Raw genomic sequence first — 17,036 nt, 5'->3', positions numbered from 1 at the left:
AATGTAAATTCAAAATTTCTATTAGTTTGGCTAAAATGTATAACAGGACCAGCAAAATATATGAACCACTGCACTATGAATATAGTGTCACTAATTATGGCAACTGGTTCCTTAGTTATTTTGACTATGTTCTAGAAAATAAGAGTAAAAGGTTATGGAGTTGGAATTTTACAGAGAAGATTTAATTCAATCCTATGTAATCTCCTAACATTTAAATTAAAGTAACCTAAAATCAGAGCAACGCAGAATTTATACTGTCTTAATAAGACCTCAAAATGAACAACTACATTATTCCATTAAAATCAATGGGATATTTGTAGATATCCAAAATGGATGCAGAAGCAGTTGATAATATAGGTTCTACCTCTTATTAGATTCATTATGTAATTTTCATAACTAGTATTTAGAATTTATATGGCACTTTTTATGGAAGAAAGATCCTTTCACAGGATAAAATTAGCTTACATTTTACTCAGAAAAAGCAAAGCAAATTATCCATTTTGGCTTTTTAGAAGTAGTTATTACATTGTTTTTTTAATGAACAAAGTTAACAAAAATGCAATGACTATTCAATAAATATAGCAACACAAAACAGAATGTTTTCATTGGTTTTTTTGTTTGTTTGGTTATTTTTGGCCACACTGTGCAGCTTGTGGGACCTTAGTTCCCCAACCAGGGATTGAACCCGTGCCCTTGGCAGTGAAAGTGCGGAGTCCTAATCACTGGACCACCAGGGAATTCCCTTCATTGTTAAATATTAAGAGTTTCTATTATGCTGTTCCCTGAGTAAAAATTGAATATCTTATTACCATATTTCATCTGATAGTCATTACTATTTACTTCTCAGGTGGTAAAAATAACTACTTTTTTATTAACATAGTTTTGACCCATAAAATATAAGCCTATAAGACTAGAAAGAACCACAATGAACACATAAATTCATGAACCCTAAGTACATTTATCTGGGTTTTTTCAGTGTAGCCTGGTAATCTTTTTACTTGTCCTCTCATTCTGAGATTACTGCTCCAACCTCCACTACATCTTCTTCAGAGTAGCTGGCCTCCCACTTTCAGACAATTGAGATGACCAACGTTTCAGTCACTTTTATTTCCTGTTCCCACCAACAAAACAGTATCTTCATCCACCCTTGTTTACTTCCCTCCAGTCTCTGAGAAAGAGGCTTTCAAGGCCAATTCCTCTTCTTGTGTTTTTGATCCCATCATCTTTGCTATTTTTCTAGACTTTATTCCATCAGTTAGCCCCTTTCTTCTTATACTTTTGACCTTTCCTTCTCTATGTGATTTGTCTACCTTAGTTTATTAACATGCTTGATTCTTTATCAACCATAGGAAAAAACATAATTTTTAAAAATCACTGCTTTTGCGCTTCTCTGGTGGCGCAGTGGTTGAGTATCCACCTGCCAATGCAGGGGACACAGGTTCGAGCCCTGGTCCAGGAAGATCCCACATGCCATGGAGCCACTATGCCCGTGTGCCACAACTACTGAGCCTGCGCTCTAGAGCCACGAGCCACAACTACTGAGACCGTGCGCCTAGAGCCTGTGCTCCGCAACAAGAGAAGCCACCGCAATGAGAAGCCGGCACACCGCAACGAAGACCCAACGCAACCAAAAATAAATTTTAAAAAAAAGTCACTGCTTTTACCCTGTGTCCCTCTCCGGTGACCACCCCCTTTATTTCCTTCTAATTAAACGTTTTAAAAGAAGAGTCTTACTCCTTTTCTACACTCTCTCACTTCTTCAATCTCCTACCTTTTGTAATTGTTCTTGTAAAAGTTACAATGGCCCCCATAATACCGAATTTCATGAGTATGTCTCTGTTCTTATTTCTCCTGTGTTTGGCAGAACTGACAGCTTACTCATTCATTCAGCAAATATTCATATTTGTTGAGCACTTACTAAGTACTGGTCACTGTGTTCGTCACTCATAATCAAGACATACACATCTTTATGGAGCTTGCGCTACTAAAACTCTTCTGGTTTTTGGTTCACCTTCTCTAAACTACTCTTCAGTGCTTCTCTAAGGCATTTCTTCCTCCACCCCTAATCAAACATCAGCATTTTGACCCCATGCGCTGTTCTCTCTACAGGCTCTTCTTGGGAGAGCTCAACTACTCTGATTTTAACTACTGCCTGCATAATTTATTTTTTTAACTTCCTGCATAATCTTAAGTTTACATCTTCAGCCCTGAATTTCTTTTTTTTTGGCCATGCTGCACGGCTTGTGGGATCTTAGTTCCCTGACCAGGGTCTGAACCCAGGCCATGGCAGTGAAGGTGCTAAGTCATAACCACTGGACCGCCAGGGAATTCCCCAGCCCTGAATTCTTGAATATCATTCTAGATTCCTTCCTCTACTTCATCCTTCTTGAATCAACAATCAAGTCTGATCATTTTTCCTTCTAAATATTTCTCTTGGGAATTCCTTGGTCATATACCAGAAGCTGCAGGGTAAGGCCAAAAAAAAACTTCTCCAATTAGTCTAGTGAGTTTCGGAGTGAATGGAGTGAGGGTGGAACAACTATCAAGGAGGCTGTGTACTCAAAAGAGTTCATTAAATATTGTAATTACATATTAGTTATCTTTTCTTTATCAGTGACCAGGAGTTAAACATTAGTCGCCAAAAGAGACTCTCTGATATGAAAAATTGGTATTTACAATGAAAAATCAATGCCATAGATTTTTATAATATCATTGAAAACAAATATCTGCTTGGTTGTGTATTTTTTTTTTAATTTATTTATTTATTTTTGGCTGTGTTGGGTCTTCGTTTCTGTGCTAGGGCTTTCTCTAGTTGTGGCAAGCGGGGTCCACTCTTCATCGCGGTGCGCAGGCCTCTCACTATCGCGGCCTCTCTTGTTGAGGAGCACAGGCTCCAGACGCGCAGGCTCAGTAGTTGTGGCTCACGGGCCCAGTTGCTCCGCGGCATGTGGGATCTTCCCAGACCAGGGCTTGAACCCGTGTCCCCTGCATTGGCAGGCAGATTCTCAACCACTGCACCACCAGGGAAGCCCGGGTATTTTTTTAAAATTTTATTTATGTACGTATGTATGTATTTATTTGGCTGCATTGGGTCTTCATTGCTGCTTGCTGGCTTTCTCTAGTTGCGGCGAGCGGGGGCTACTCTTTGTTGCGGTGCTCAGGCTTCTCACTGCAGTGGCTTCTCTTGTCGTGGAGCACGGGCTCTAGGCGCACGGGCTTTAGTAGTTGTGGCTCACGGGCTCCACAGGCTCAGTAGTTGTGGCGCACGGGCTTAGTTGCTCCCCGGCATGTGGGATCTTCCCAGATCAGGGCTCGAACCCATGTCCCCTGCATTGGCAGGTGGATTCTTAACCACTGCACCACCAGGGAAGTCCCTTGTTTGTGTGTTTTTTAATGCATAATAGAATACAAATTTAAGGAGGAGGTTGACTGCAAAGGTATCTAAGATTTCTCTGGAAATAAAAATATTTCTTTGCCTTGTCCAAGGTAGATCAGTATAAAATCACAAGTAGTAACAATATCTATAAGCTACTCAATAAAGGAATTCAGAAAGCAGCATGAATTCTGGTTAAACCTGCCATTTGTTTTTCTTCTTTTATAGTTCTTCTTGTTTGACATTTCACATAACATTTTACATCTCCTATATGGCCAAGGAAATGTGCAGGAATAGTTAGTTTTACAACATAAAATAAACAAAAAATGGAACAAAGGCCTAACATATCTTTGAACATGGATAATAGGGACACACAGTTCATTTCCACAAGTTTTGTTTTGTTTTGTTTTGTCTTTTTAAATACACGGCACAGAAATCATTTATTTTCTTCTGATTTGTAAATTTCTTAAGCAGGTGTCTTTTAACAACTGATGTGTAAGAAAGACACATGAAAATTACAAGCCTAAAGTCATTTACTTGCTAAGAGGAAAATCATTCTACTTGTTAAGAAGATTCCTTCTAGAATTTTAAAGTAGCAGTGCCATGTTTTTAACCTCCAAAGTCAGCTGGGTTGTTTTTTTTTTTTAAGATTCCATTTCCTTTGCAGGCTACAACTAAATAGTGCAGAACTAAAATAGCTGCTTCGGTTGTCATCATCTAATTTTGTGAAGTAGACAGATTAAAAATGAGATAAAAATAAGACTTTAAAGACCAAATAATTACAACCATTAAATAAAGCCAATACAATTATGGGATATTAGAGTTCTGAGAACTCAGACGTTGCTTCTAATGAGCACAGTGCTAGCTAGACTTTCAAATCTTTTATATTCTATTTAAAGAGATTTAAAGAAGAAAAAATTTATTCATGAAATAAAACTGAAAGAACAAGAAATACTTTTGTTTATAAAAGCTAGGTTATTGAGAAAAAACAAGTAAGATGTGGAAAAAAATCATCTTAGATCTTAACTCTTTTAATCTAACTATATATCCCAATTGGATTCAATATCAATGTAGAACACACTATTTTTTTTGGAGGAATTTAACTTTTTTTTTTTTTTTTTAACGAGAGCGGTTGCTTGAGGATAAACAACTAGTTGTTTTTTTTTTTTTAATTAATTACTTAATTTATTTATGGCTGTGTTGGGTCTTCGTTTCTGTGCAAGGGCTTTCTCTAGTTGTGACAAGCGGGGGCCACTCTTCATCGCGGTGCGCGGGCCTCTCACTATCGCGGCCTCTCTTGTTGCGGAGCACAGGCTCCAGATGCGCAGGCTCAGTAGTTGTGGCTCACGGGCCCAGCTGTTCCGTGGCATGTGGGATCTTCCCAGACCAGGGCTCGAACCCGTGTCCCCTGCATTGGCAGGCAGATTCTCAACCACTGCGCCACCAGGGAAGCCCTGGAGGAATTTAACTTTTAATTTTTAAAAAAGTAACAAGAGTATAACATGGCAAATTCAGATCATCCTCTCACTTCTTTTGTGGCTTACTGTTGTTTTTATTTGGGGTTTTTTGGTTGTTATTTATTTATTTTTATTGAAGTATAGTTGATTTACAACATTGTGTTAGTTTCAGGTCTACAGCATAGTGACTCAGTATTTTTGCAGACTGTACTCCATTACAGGTTATTACAAGATGATGGGTAAAATTCCCTGTGCTACACAGTATATCCTTGTTGCTTATCTATTTTATATACAGTAGTTTGCACCTGTTAACCCCTTACCCCTAATTTGTCCCTCCTCCCTTCCCTGTCCCCTTTAGTAGCCACAGGTTTGTTTTCTATATCTGTAGAACACACTATTTTTATTTTTTTCCATTTATTTATTTATTTATGGCTGCGTTGGGTCTTTGTTGCTGCGTGCAGGCTTTCTCTAATTTCCTTGAGAGGGGGCTACTCTTCGCTGCAGTGCACGGGCTTCTTATTGTGGTGGCTTCTCTTGTTGCGGAGCACGGGCTCTAGGCTCACGGGCTTCAGTAGTTGTGGCACATGGGCTCAGTAGTTGTGGCATGCGAGCTTCAGTAGCTGTGGCTCGCAGGCTCTAGAGTGCAGGCTCAGTAGTTGTGGCACACGGTCTTAGTTGCTCCGCAGCATGTGGGATCTTCTCGGATCAGGGCTCGAACCCACGTCCCCTGCAGTGGCAGGCAGATCCTTAACCACTGTGCCACCAGGCAAGTCCAAACACACTATTTTTAATTTAAAGCACTGAAGTCTTAGGAAAAAGAGTTTCAGATTTCAAATAATAGAAATAGTACTAATAATAAGAATCTGGCCAGAGAATGTGCCTGGCAACTAATTTTTTTGTTTTCTCCAAGAAAAACGTCTAAATCCAATATATTATAGATAGTTTATACTTTTTTCTAGCTCAAGATAACCTTTTTATTTTGTTTTTATGTAAAATTTTTATTGAAGTAAAACAAAAATACAGAAAAGTGTATATATTTTAGTATAGAAAAGTGTATAGCTCAATTTTCACATGTGAATACACTTGTGTAACCATTATCCATACAAGAATTAGAAGAACATTAACAGGGAGTTCCCTGCTGGCTAGTGGTTAAAATTCTAGGCTTTCACTGCCAAGGCCTGGATTCAATTCTTGGTTGGGGAACTGAGATCCCACAAGCTGTGCAGCATGGCCAAAAAAACCCCAAAAAAACATAAACAGTAAATCAGAGCCTGCAGTATGCCCTCTCCTAGTCTCTACAACCCCTCAAACTACCATCATGCTGAATACTATCACCAGAAATTAGTTTGCCTATGTTTGAACTTTATACAAATGGGATTATACAGCATGGACTACTTTGTGTCTGACAACACATTACTTTTGTGAGAATTTAAACAAATGCTTGCATGCAGGAGTAGTTTCATGGATTTTAAACACAGTATAGTATTTTACTGCAGGATTATACTACAATTTATGTATCCATTCTATTGCTAATTAACATCTAGGTTGTTTCCCATCTGGGGTCATTATGAATTGCACTGTTAATACCTGTCTTTTGGCACATAAATGTATGCCTCTCTGTTGGATATACACCTACATGTTGAATTTCTGGGTCAGATATGCATATTTTCAGCTTTAGTAAATACTGCTGCACAGTTTTGCAAAATGGCTGTATCAATTTACGTTCTGACCAGCAGTGTATAAAATTCCAGTTGCCCTAAACCCTTGTCAGCACTTGGTATTATCAGTAGTGATAATTTTAGCCATTCTGGTACATTCTGTGTTTGAAAAGTAGAGTATACTGCTGGCATAATTAATTACTGAATGACTGGATATAAATATGGCTCACAAGGTTTCCGATGACTTGCAGCCCTTTTATGGATATCAGAATTATAAAACTCTTAATCAAGTTATCTTTCCAAAATGTTTTTAAAAATTCCCCAAGACCTAATATAGTAGTGTTATATTTATATAACAGGAAAAGAAATGCTATAACACTGAGATATTTAAATAACTATTATGGGAAGTTAATCTGGTAGAAGAAGAAAGGGTAAAGCACAAACAGAAGCTACCACACAGAGGGCGTTTTTTTTTTTTTAATTCTAAGTCTGATTCAGATATTGGTAAACCTGTGATGTTAAGTGGCTACTAATCTTTTACTTTTTCATGGATTTCTATTCATAGGTCTATAAATAGCAGGCAGATTTATCTTACAGAGACTTCCCCTTCTAAAGATCACTTAAAGACTATGGTTATAAGACTCTTAAGACTAAGAGTCTTATAAATAATAAAACTTTTCAGAAAAAAAAAGAAAAGAATATATTAATGTTGGAGAGAAAATGTTACCCTCAAATTTTCAAGTGCTTCTCTGTATGTCAAAAGCATAATATCATGAACTCATTTTACAGTGAAACTTTTTAAAAATGGAACCCTGCTTAATAAAATAGAGGCATATTTTCCTAACTATGAGTTCTCTAAATTCACAGAAATTTTGAAATTCCAATTTAAACAAATTTGTGATACTAAACACTGAATATGAAAGACACCATTTGTTCATCCAAGGTTTACCTGATATAAATACAATCACCCAAAAATATAATACTTACATGAATTAATATTATAAACATCTACAGTTTTAAAATTTTTACAGATGTCACTTTTTAATTGTACTATTACCATATGGTAACCATACTAACAAACAAAATTAGAAAGTAGAGAAGATAAGAAAATTACCCATAATCTCACTCCACTAATATAACCATTATTAATATTCAATATACTTTTTTCTAGGCATTTTCCCTGGGCATATTTGACATAATTATAATTGTAATGTTCATAATATTGTGTATTTATGTTTTTTCATTTAATTTCTTATCAGTTGAAGTCATAGAATTTTATATTAAAAGTAAATTACTTAGCAAAAAGAGTAAGAAAACAAAGAGCATAAGAACAAAGCACTGTTTAATATGGTTTACCTCATAAATAGGAAGTGTAGGAGAGTTCCATGCATTGATTCTTGATTCATTGACATCAACAACCGTTACCCTGATTTCAGGGCACATATGAGCAATGACACTACATGTGGGTCCTCCAACATAGCCTGCACCGATGCAGCAGATCTTCTTAATTTCAAACATGATTGTACTAGAAGGGAAACAGTAAGACCGTCCAACTATTGAGAACAGAAAATTTAAAGAAATCACACTGCACATTCATCACCCTTTATAAAAACTGTCAAGGTGACAGATACTGGAAAGATTTCCTACATGCACACGCATTAAGAATTATGAAAACAATGATAATAAAAAAATAACATTCCAACTGGATGACCTAGCCTGTTCTCAGCTGTACCAGCATGAAACATGGAAAAAATTATAGTAACTGATATTACTAAAGAAGTGTCACAAAGATTATAATGACCTAATATAGAAAGTCAAGAAGCAAAATAAAACCTTACTTAATCTTCTAACACCCTAGGGTAACTTTGATTGCTGAGGGAAAATTCAAGGGTGAACACACCAGTGCAATTCTTGCTTAACTAAATGCTGGTGTACAAAGGTCAGCTTTACAACAGGTTTAGACTAAAATGACAGATATTAAGATTAGTTCCTGGGGCTTCCCTGGTGGCGCAGTGGTTGAGAATCTGCCTGCCAATTCAGGGTTCGAGCTCTGGTCTGGGAAGATCCCACATGCTGTGGAGCAACTGGTCCTGTAAGGCACAACTACTGAGCCTGCGCGTCTGGAGCCTGTGCTCCGCAACAAAAGAGGCCGCGACAGTGAGAGGCCCGCGCACCGCGATGAAGAGTGGCCCCCGCCTGCCGCAACTAGAGAAAGCCCCTGCACAGAAACGAAGACCCAACACAGCCAAAAAAAAAAAATTAATTAATTAATTTTAAAAAAAAAGATTAGTTCCTAAGTCCAGAATTGGCCTCTGAGATTATATTCCCCGCACAATTTGGTTTCAGCAATTCATTTTTAGGTACTGGACAATGATCTTAAACTTAAACTATTTCAACTTTAATCAGAAACCAGGCGATGGTTAAAAGAAAGTAATTTCTGTAGTTAGCAAAGCTGTTACACAGATTTTGATGGGTTTTTCAAAAACCAGTGAATTGATTCACTCGAATCAAAATGACAAGGGACTGAGTTATATGTAAGAATCTCAGTTTATTCAGTAATGATAACGAGAACTGTCAAACTGATAAAATTCTTAGAATTTTTGTCCTAGAGAGTTTAAGAATTTGTTAGTATATTCCTGCATGGGTCAGAGAAGGTACTCTGGAAGGCTGATCTAATTACAATGCCTGGCAAGTACATCCCTATTATGAAAAAAGATACACAAAGCACATAATTAAGATGATCCAATTCCCTTTGGTCTGAATCTGTATTAATCAAACAATGCTCTAATCTTCATTGGTTCTCTGGGTAGACTTCCCAACTGGAAGAGAATGAGCTGACAACCCATACAAGTATCCTGGTCTGTGTTAATAAGCAAGTAATCTGGCTTATAAATTGATCTTTAGCAGTTATGATTAGCAGATATCAACTCATAGAGTCTGATCTCTAATGACTTTTTTTTTTTTTGGCCGCATGGCTTGTGGGATCCTAGGTCCCCGACCAGGGATCGAGATCAGGAGTCGAAAACCAGCCCCTCCTCTCCACCCCACCCCCACCGGCAGCGCAATAGCGGAGTCTTAATCACTGGACCGCCAGGGAATTCCCTCTAATGACTTTTTAATAACCTAAAAGAAATGGAATTTTAGTAAACCAGTAAATATGAACAGAATTTGGAATCTAATGATTCCCCAAAAGAAAGAAATAGTCTTAGCAATATACATACAAAGAAATATTTTAAATGTATTCTTATTTTGAATAGGTAATAATTCATATGACTCAAACATTAAATCTGGGGAACTCCTTGGCGGTCCAGTGGTTAAGACTCAGCGCTTTCACTGCCATGGGCCCGGGTTCGATACCTGGTCAAGGAACTAAGATCCCACAAGCCAGGCAGTGAGGCAAAAAAAAAAAAAAAAAAAAATCATTAAATCTCTATAACAAGGTAAACACTCAGAAGCCACACACCTACTCCATCCACATCTACTTTGCTACCCTCTACTTTGCTTCTACAAGCAACCTCTTTATTAGTATTCCAAGATTCACCTTAGCAAAAACACTGAGCCTAGAAAAATTTACGTTTAGCAACCATATATCTTCCTTCACCCTTCTTCTGCTTTTCAATTCTGCCCTTCACACTCTCCAGGCCTCAAGTGCCCTATACATGAGGAGAATGCATGGGGAGATAGACTGCACTGGGATTGCTAAGTGGCTAAGACTGAGCCGGATGTTCTGAAAAGCTCCCACCTGTGGGAGGGACAGCTGGCCTGGAGCAGGCTTACCAAAGATGTGTCTCCAGCATTCACTGCTGCTGTCCCCACCTCTACAGCAGACAAGTCTTGGCATCTGGTTTCAGAAAAACTGCTTCAACTTGCTTCAGGCTTATTCCCTTCTTCTCACTCATGAAAAATTAATATTCCCAATTTAAGGATTTACTGTGTGGGCACAGCAGAGAATTTGGCCATAGAATAATATAGGTCCTGACACTCAAGTACTTAACAATTTATTCAGAGAATAATTCAATTGAAAAATGTTTATTAAAGACCCCACTATGTAACAGCCACTATTGTTCTATGTACTATAGATACAACAGTGAACATGACAGATACATCTCCTACCTTTACATTTATATTCTAGTAGGAAAGCACACAAACAAAATAATGGCAGTTGTGGTAAATTCCACATAAAGGAAATAAACATGTAGCTAAAAGAGAAAGATTTTATGTGGGGAAAGGACTATTTTAGTTAGGGTAGTTAAAGAAGGACTCTCTGAGAAGGTGACTTTTAAACTGACTTAAAAGATAAAATGGAGTTAGTTGCATCCAGGTAACATGGTTAAATTACACAAGGCAGTATAATCAATTAAATGACAAAATGAGGGGTAAAGTCCAGAGGGGGGAAAAATCAAAATAAGAAAGTATCTATATCAAGGCAAATGTAAAATCTAAGCTTGACCTAAAGAATGAGTAGGATTTAAAAGGAAAGATAAGTGGGGAGGGCATTCCAGTTGACAGGAAGGAAATAAATAAGGACTTATATACAGAAATGAGTCCAGGGCTTCCCTGGTGGCGCAGTGGTTAAGAATCCGCCTGCCAATACAGGGGACACGGGTTCAAGCCCTGGTCCGGGAAGATCCCACATGCTGCAGAGCAACTAAGCCCGTGCACCACAACTACTGAGCCTGCGCTCTACAGCCCGTGAGCCACAACTATTGAGCCCACACGCCACAACTACTGACGCCCGCGCGCCTAGAGCCCGTGCTTCGCAACAAGAGAAGCCACTGCAATGAGAAGCCTGCACGCCGCAACTAGAGAAAAGCCCGCATACAGCAACGAAGACCCAACACAGCCAAAAATAAAATAAATAAATTAAAAAAAAAAAAAAAGAAATGAGTCCAAAGAAGTGAGATCTGCCTAGTTGCACAAAAACGTGGGTGTTAAGAAGTAGTGAGAGGTAATAATTGTCTCAGGGTGGAAATGAATTGGAAGTGGATCTTGAATGCCCCTTTCAGGAAAGCATGACCATAAAAATCCATGAGGCTATAATTTAATAACTTCAGGTAACACAGCTGAAAGTAACCATAACAATCAAGGCATTAATGTATTAGCTAAAATCTAATAAACTCCACTGAAGAAAATAAAGGGGGAGGGGGCAAAGGGAATGATCAGCTTGGAGCCTGGAAAAGGGGCATTAAGAATAAGAATGATGGAAAAAGTCTTAAAAAAAAAAAAAAAGAATAAGAATGATGGGCTTCCCTGGTGGCGCAGTGGTTAAGAATCCACCAGCCAATGCAGGAGACACAGGTTTGAGCCCTGGTCCGGGAAGATCCCACATGCCGCGGAGCAACTAAGCCCGTGCGCCACAACTACTGAGCCTGCCTGCACTCTAGATCCCGTGAGCCAAAACTACTGAGCCCCCATGCCACAACTACTGAAGCCCACGAGCCTAGAGCCCGTGATCCGCAACAAGAGAAGACACCGCAATGAGAAGCCTGCACACCGCAATGAAAGAGGAGCCCTTGCTCGCCGCAACTAGAGAAAGCCCATGCACAGCAACAAAGACCCAACGCAGCCAAAATAATTAATTAAAAAAAAAAAAGAATATGAATAAGAATGACACAGTGTTTATTTCAGCGCTTCTAAAGAGTGACACAGAATCTGGAAGTCAGAAGTTTTCTGGTTTCAGAGAGGTGGGGCAAGAAAAAAGCTTTCGCAATGCTTGGATGGCATATTCCCCCCAAATTCTTTGTTCTGATTCCACTAGGCCTTATGAGTTCAGATTGCCAGGAATCATAATACTAGAAAGGGATGGCCTGGATTTGAGACATAAGTATTCCAGACACTGGAATAAAGTTTCCCTACTGTAATAGCAAGTTTCCATTCTAGAGTATCCATCAGTCTCTTATGAGCTTAGTCATCATAAGTTACCTAAAGCCTCATTAACCCTTAGGTTTGCGGGAGGAAAAAACAAAAATCAACCTTCCAGATCTGCAAGGCTGAAGATCAAGTCCTGAACTGATGAACCTGGACTACCACTCACAGTAACCCCTTACTGGATAGGTGGCCTCTCTAATCAAAACCAGTATACCTGGAATACCTAAAAAGTGAAATCTCAAAGGATTTTTGGACCAGAGGATCTTGTGGTGTTACCACTTAATCCATAGCCAAGAGGTTATAAGGGCAGCCTACGCCCTCAGTCTCAACCAGAACATGGGTGAACCAGAACATGGGTTGAGCCCATGATGAACTCTTGGGCTCAAGAGTTTTATAAGGTACTCACAGGCTAACACTTCTCTGCTGCTGTTCACCTCAGCACCTAGAACGGTAGGCTCTCAATAAATATTAATTGAATGAGTAACTCAATAAGGGCCTATCTTTTTGAGATGAAGACTGGTATTTGAATATCTTTATCTCAGATGCTCAATCAGAGTATTTTTGCAGACTGTCCACAATCCTATCAATCTTTCTTCTTTAGGTAGAACTTCAGCACGTCTTCTCAGAGTTACTTCTTATCTACCTTGGTTGCCACGCCATATTCAGCTTGCCTTTCAGACGGCAGCTGGGGTAAACTATTGATGGCAGGTGGGTCTGTAGTATAGAACTGCATGTGTTTTAGGGTACCCCTGCGTTGCTCTTTCATATGAGGTATGAAGTATGGCTCGCAAATGACAATGGGAAAATTACTGAAGAAGCTAGATGTACAATCTGTGCAAGTCCAAATAAATTACCACTTGGAAGTTTCAACAAGATCTTCAATAAGCTTTAATATGGAGCTTGGTACAGTGTTAGTGATATACTTTGCCTGACACAGATATCTTCTGATTCTATTTTCTATTTCTACTTTATTTACCTTCTGACCCTCTACTGTGTTGTCAGGGAAATGGGAATGTTTGCTTACTGAATGAGTCAGTTTGAAATGAGTTTTTACCTCTGTATTTTGGGAAAGTCACAGCAAACCAGGCCATTCCAAAACTACTTTTCATCTAAAATTTTACAAATTCAGATCAATATTTCAACCTAAAAGATGCGGCTAACAAAGAGCGAAGCTCCTATTACAATCTAAACTGAATATAATCCCTCCACCTCCACCCCTCTTCAGTATACTCTGTATAATTACCCAGTATCTAAGGCAATGGACGTTATAGCTGGATACATCAACTTCACACATTATCTTAGACATTTCCAAAAATTAAATACTAACAGATGCCTGACCCGGGAAAAATACTTAATCAGTGAGAAAAACTGTTAACCGCATATCTAAAGGGTATCATGTAAAGCTGTGGAAATAGCAAGAGAGAAGATGGATTATGCTTATTGGTTACAGGTTTTATGTTGGAGAAAGGAGTAGTACAGCAATAGAAGAAATGAGATCCTTTCAATCAGGGTTGTCTATCCCTTACCTTAAACCAGATGCTCGGCACTAACAAGCACATATCAGAGCAGACAGTAACCTCTTTCATTTCCAGAATCACCCCCCGCTCCCCGCATCTCCCAAGAAACAGACCAGACTACTGTTGTCCATTTCACAGGGGATTTGAAGAAACTCAAAGACTCACTGTGTCTTTGAGGGCAGGCAGTCAATGAACAGCTATTCCTCTGTATATCCCTGAAAAGTTCCCTACCAGTGAATCCCTCTTTTCTATATACCAGAATTCTCGACCTTACTCAATTATTTTCCTATATATAAAGAGGCATAATTTTTCAAGGTCTCACACAAACGCAATCTCCTGAATCACCCAAGAAAGGCCTTCCCTAACATGAAATAAAGCCATTATATAGTGTGACGGCCAACCATGGATTCCAGGACAGCCCATACAGATGTCACGACAGAATGAATGTCTTAGGATTTCGCCTTCAGAAGGGCTCTCTGGTTCCTTTGCTCTTTAGTTTCTTAAGAAGGGAGACCAGCGACGTGAGGAAAGCAGCAGCCCTCCATGTGAGCAGATTCTAAACACAAACAAAAGACTATGATTTTGAGACCAAAATGGGGTCCCTGACCAGAGGACCACTTCCTCTGGTGGACGTTCGGCTTTCAGAGGCGCCAGGGAAATCTCATTTAAGTCGGAAAGTAAGGAAAAGCAGAAGCAGAAAGAGAAGCGGTTGGAAGACTCGCGAGTCTTGAATTAAAAGCCCAAGCTCTCCCTCTTCCAGGGCAGCAGATCCAAAAGACTATTCCCGCCCAGAGCCCAAAAGAGGAGACGGGGGGTCGTGACACTGGGAGCCTGGGACCGAGCGCAGGGAGCGACTGGAAGCAGCGCGCACACCCCGCCCGGCTCCTTCCACATCCCGCCGGGACCCGGGAGCATCCCCACGGGGTGGCGGAGCCAGCCCGGGAAAGGCGCTTACCCACTTCCAGGCACAGACAGCGGTAACCGCTCCAATCCCTACCGCTCGGACAGCTCCTCGCTCTGGGCCGCGCAGCCGCAGCTTCAGCACTCGCGCCCTGCTCCGTGTGCTCTCCCCTCAGCGCACACCCCTCTCGGGCTGCCAAGCACCTCACGGCGAGTCCCGGGCCCGAGCCCGTATTTAAAGGTTTCCACCCGAGAAGGCGGAGGCTTCATTCCCACGCAGCCAAGACCCTCCCGGCCTGTGCCCTCCGCTGCATCCCTACTCCCCCTCCCGCCACTGTAGGCCGGGGCCCGCCCCTATTTCCTGCCGGGCCCAGGGGCGGTGGATGCGGGGGCGTGACTAGTCGTCGCTGGGAGGGGCGGGCCCCGCGGGCCCCACCCCCCCGGCCGAGCCTGGGCGAATCCGCTCAGGCCAGCTCAGCGGCCCCGCCCCTGCCGCGAGCGGCGCTGGGCAGAGCTGCGTGCGCCGCGGGGTCGGCTAAGGACTGAGGGCTAGGCGCCTGCTTACGCCTAGGTCAGGTTGTAGTTTCCCGGTAGTCCAAAGCCCGCTCTTGCCGTCTGGCCCCCGCTTCCCTCTCTGTGTCCCCATCCTGCCTCACAGCGCTGAGGTGGTGCCGCGTGCGCGCCAGGTCAGCCATACTCTGGGGCTGCGGCCCAGGGGGACCGGAAGGTCCAGGCCCCCTTTCCGGTCTCCCCAGCAGCTTAGAGGGCCTGCCTCGTCTTTCGGCCCCCTAGACCCTGTGGATCAGACGTGGCCAGCGGCTTACTCCACTCCCACGCCTTCCGGGCCCATGGGTCCGCCGCACCCTCCGGGCCCGCGGCCCAGGGTTTAGTCAGATTACCTCCGACTCGCCGCCTCTGGGAAGGAGGCGCCTTACGTCAAAAGGATGCTGAGTCCCGTCATGACTGGACCAGTTAGTGATCCCCGTCCTGATCCCTGGGTAGAGAAGTGGGACAGCCCTCCAGGCACACTTTCCAAATACTCCTGCCAAATTCGGGATCTGAGATGTCTGTGCATGATATATAGCAGAGAGCATGCAAGATGTAAGTGCCGCCTAAGAGGAAGTGAAATTAACGTATGGAGTCTCCCACTTTTAGTGAGAGCAGTTCTGTTCCTGTTTCCCCACTCCAAGGTCATCTTAAACGTCACATTTAAAGAAAGCATAGTTATGACTTTTTATTTCCTCTCCTTAGATTAAGAATTACATCATCTAGATGGATTTACAGATTATCATGCCAAGTAAATCAGACAAATATATGATATTGCTTATATGTGGAATCTAAAACAAAAATGATACAAATGAACTTATTTACAAAACAGAAGTAGACTCACAGACATAGAAAACAAACTTATGGTTAACAAAGGGGAAAGGGGAGGGAGGGATAAATTAGGAGTTTGAGATTAACATATACACACAACTGTATATAACGTAAATAACCAACAAGGACCTACTGTATAGCACAGGGAACTATACTCAAGATCTTGTAATAACCTATAATGGAAAAGAATCCGAAAAATTTTATATATATATATATATATATATATATATATATATATATGAATAACTGAATCACTTTGCTATACACCTGAAACTAACAACATTGTAAATCAACTATACTTTAATAAAAATTTTTTTTTAAAAAGAATTACAGGGACTTCCCTGGTGGCGCAATGGTTAAGAATCCGCCTGCCAATGCAGGGGACACAGGTTCCAGCCCTGGTCCGGGAAGATGCCATATGCCGCAGAGCAACTAAGCCTGTGTACCACAACTACTGAGCCTGCCCTCTAGGGCCTGCGAGCCACAACTACTGAGCCCGCGTGCCACAACTACTGAATAGAGCCAGCGCTCCGCACCAATAGAGGCCACCACAGTGAGAAGCCCGCGCACCACAACGAAGAGTAGCCCCCACTCGCCACAACTAGAGAAAGCCCGTGAGCAGCAACGAAGACCCAATGCAGACAAAAATAAATTAATTAAATAAATAAATTTAAAAAAATAATGATACATTCTGGGATTTGCCTGGTGATGCAATGGTTAAGAATCCGCCTGCCAATCCAGGGGACATGGGTTTGAGCCCTGGTCCGGGAAGATCCCACATGCCGTGGAGCAACTAAGCCCTTGCACCACAACTACTGAGCCTGAGCTCTAGAGCCCACGAGCCACAACTACTGAAGCCCGCGCGCCTAGAGCCCGTGCTCCACAA

At 41.2% G+C, this 17,036-nt stretch overlaps 1 protein-coding gene and 1 long non-coding RNA gene across 2 annotated transcripts in view; one reads left to right on the top strand and one right to left on the bottom strand.

Moving 5' to 3' along the window:
- UGDH (UDP-glucose 6-dehydrogenase) overlaps window positions 1-15,124 on the bottom strand; it is a 29,531-nt gene extending 14,407 nt beyond the window's left edge. Inside the window, exons 1-2 of the mRNA XM_082390692.1 lie at window positions 14,829-15,124; window positions 7,845-8,013 (exon numbers count right to left, since the gene is read on the bottom strand). Of these exons, the coding sequence (XP_082246818.1) occupies window positions 7,845-8,006 (162 nt within the window). The 5' untranslated portion in view covers window positions 8,007-8,013; window positions 14,829-15,124. The remainder of the gene's footprint in view (window positions 1-7,844; window positions 8,014-14,828) is intronic.
- Window positions 15,125-15,128: 4 nt separating this feature from the next.
- Window positions 15,129-16,832, top strand: LOC309628104. The gene is made up of 2 exons (XR_014244165.1): window positions 15,129-15,874; window positions 16,476-16,832. It is a non-coding gene; the product is annotated as an uncharacterized lncRNA (long non-coding RNA).
- The last annotated feature ends 204 nt before the right edge of the window (window positions 16,833-17,036 follow it).

Source organism: Balaenoptera borealis (assembly GCF_965194805.1).
Source record: "Balaenoptera borealis genome assembly, chromosome: 4".
NCBI classification, from domain to species: domain Eukaryota; kingdom Metazoa; phylum Chordata; class Mammalia; order Artiodactyla; family Balaenopteridae; genus Balaenoptera; species Balaenoptera borealis.
Note: the sequence above shows the minus strand (reverse complement) of the source record. Positions and strands in the feature narration are given on the sequence as shown.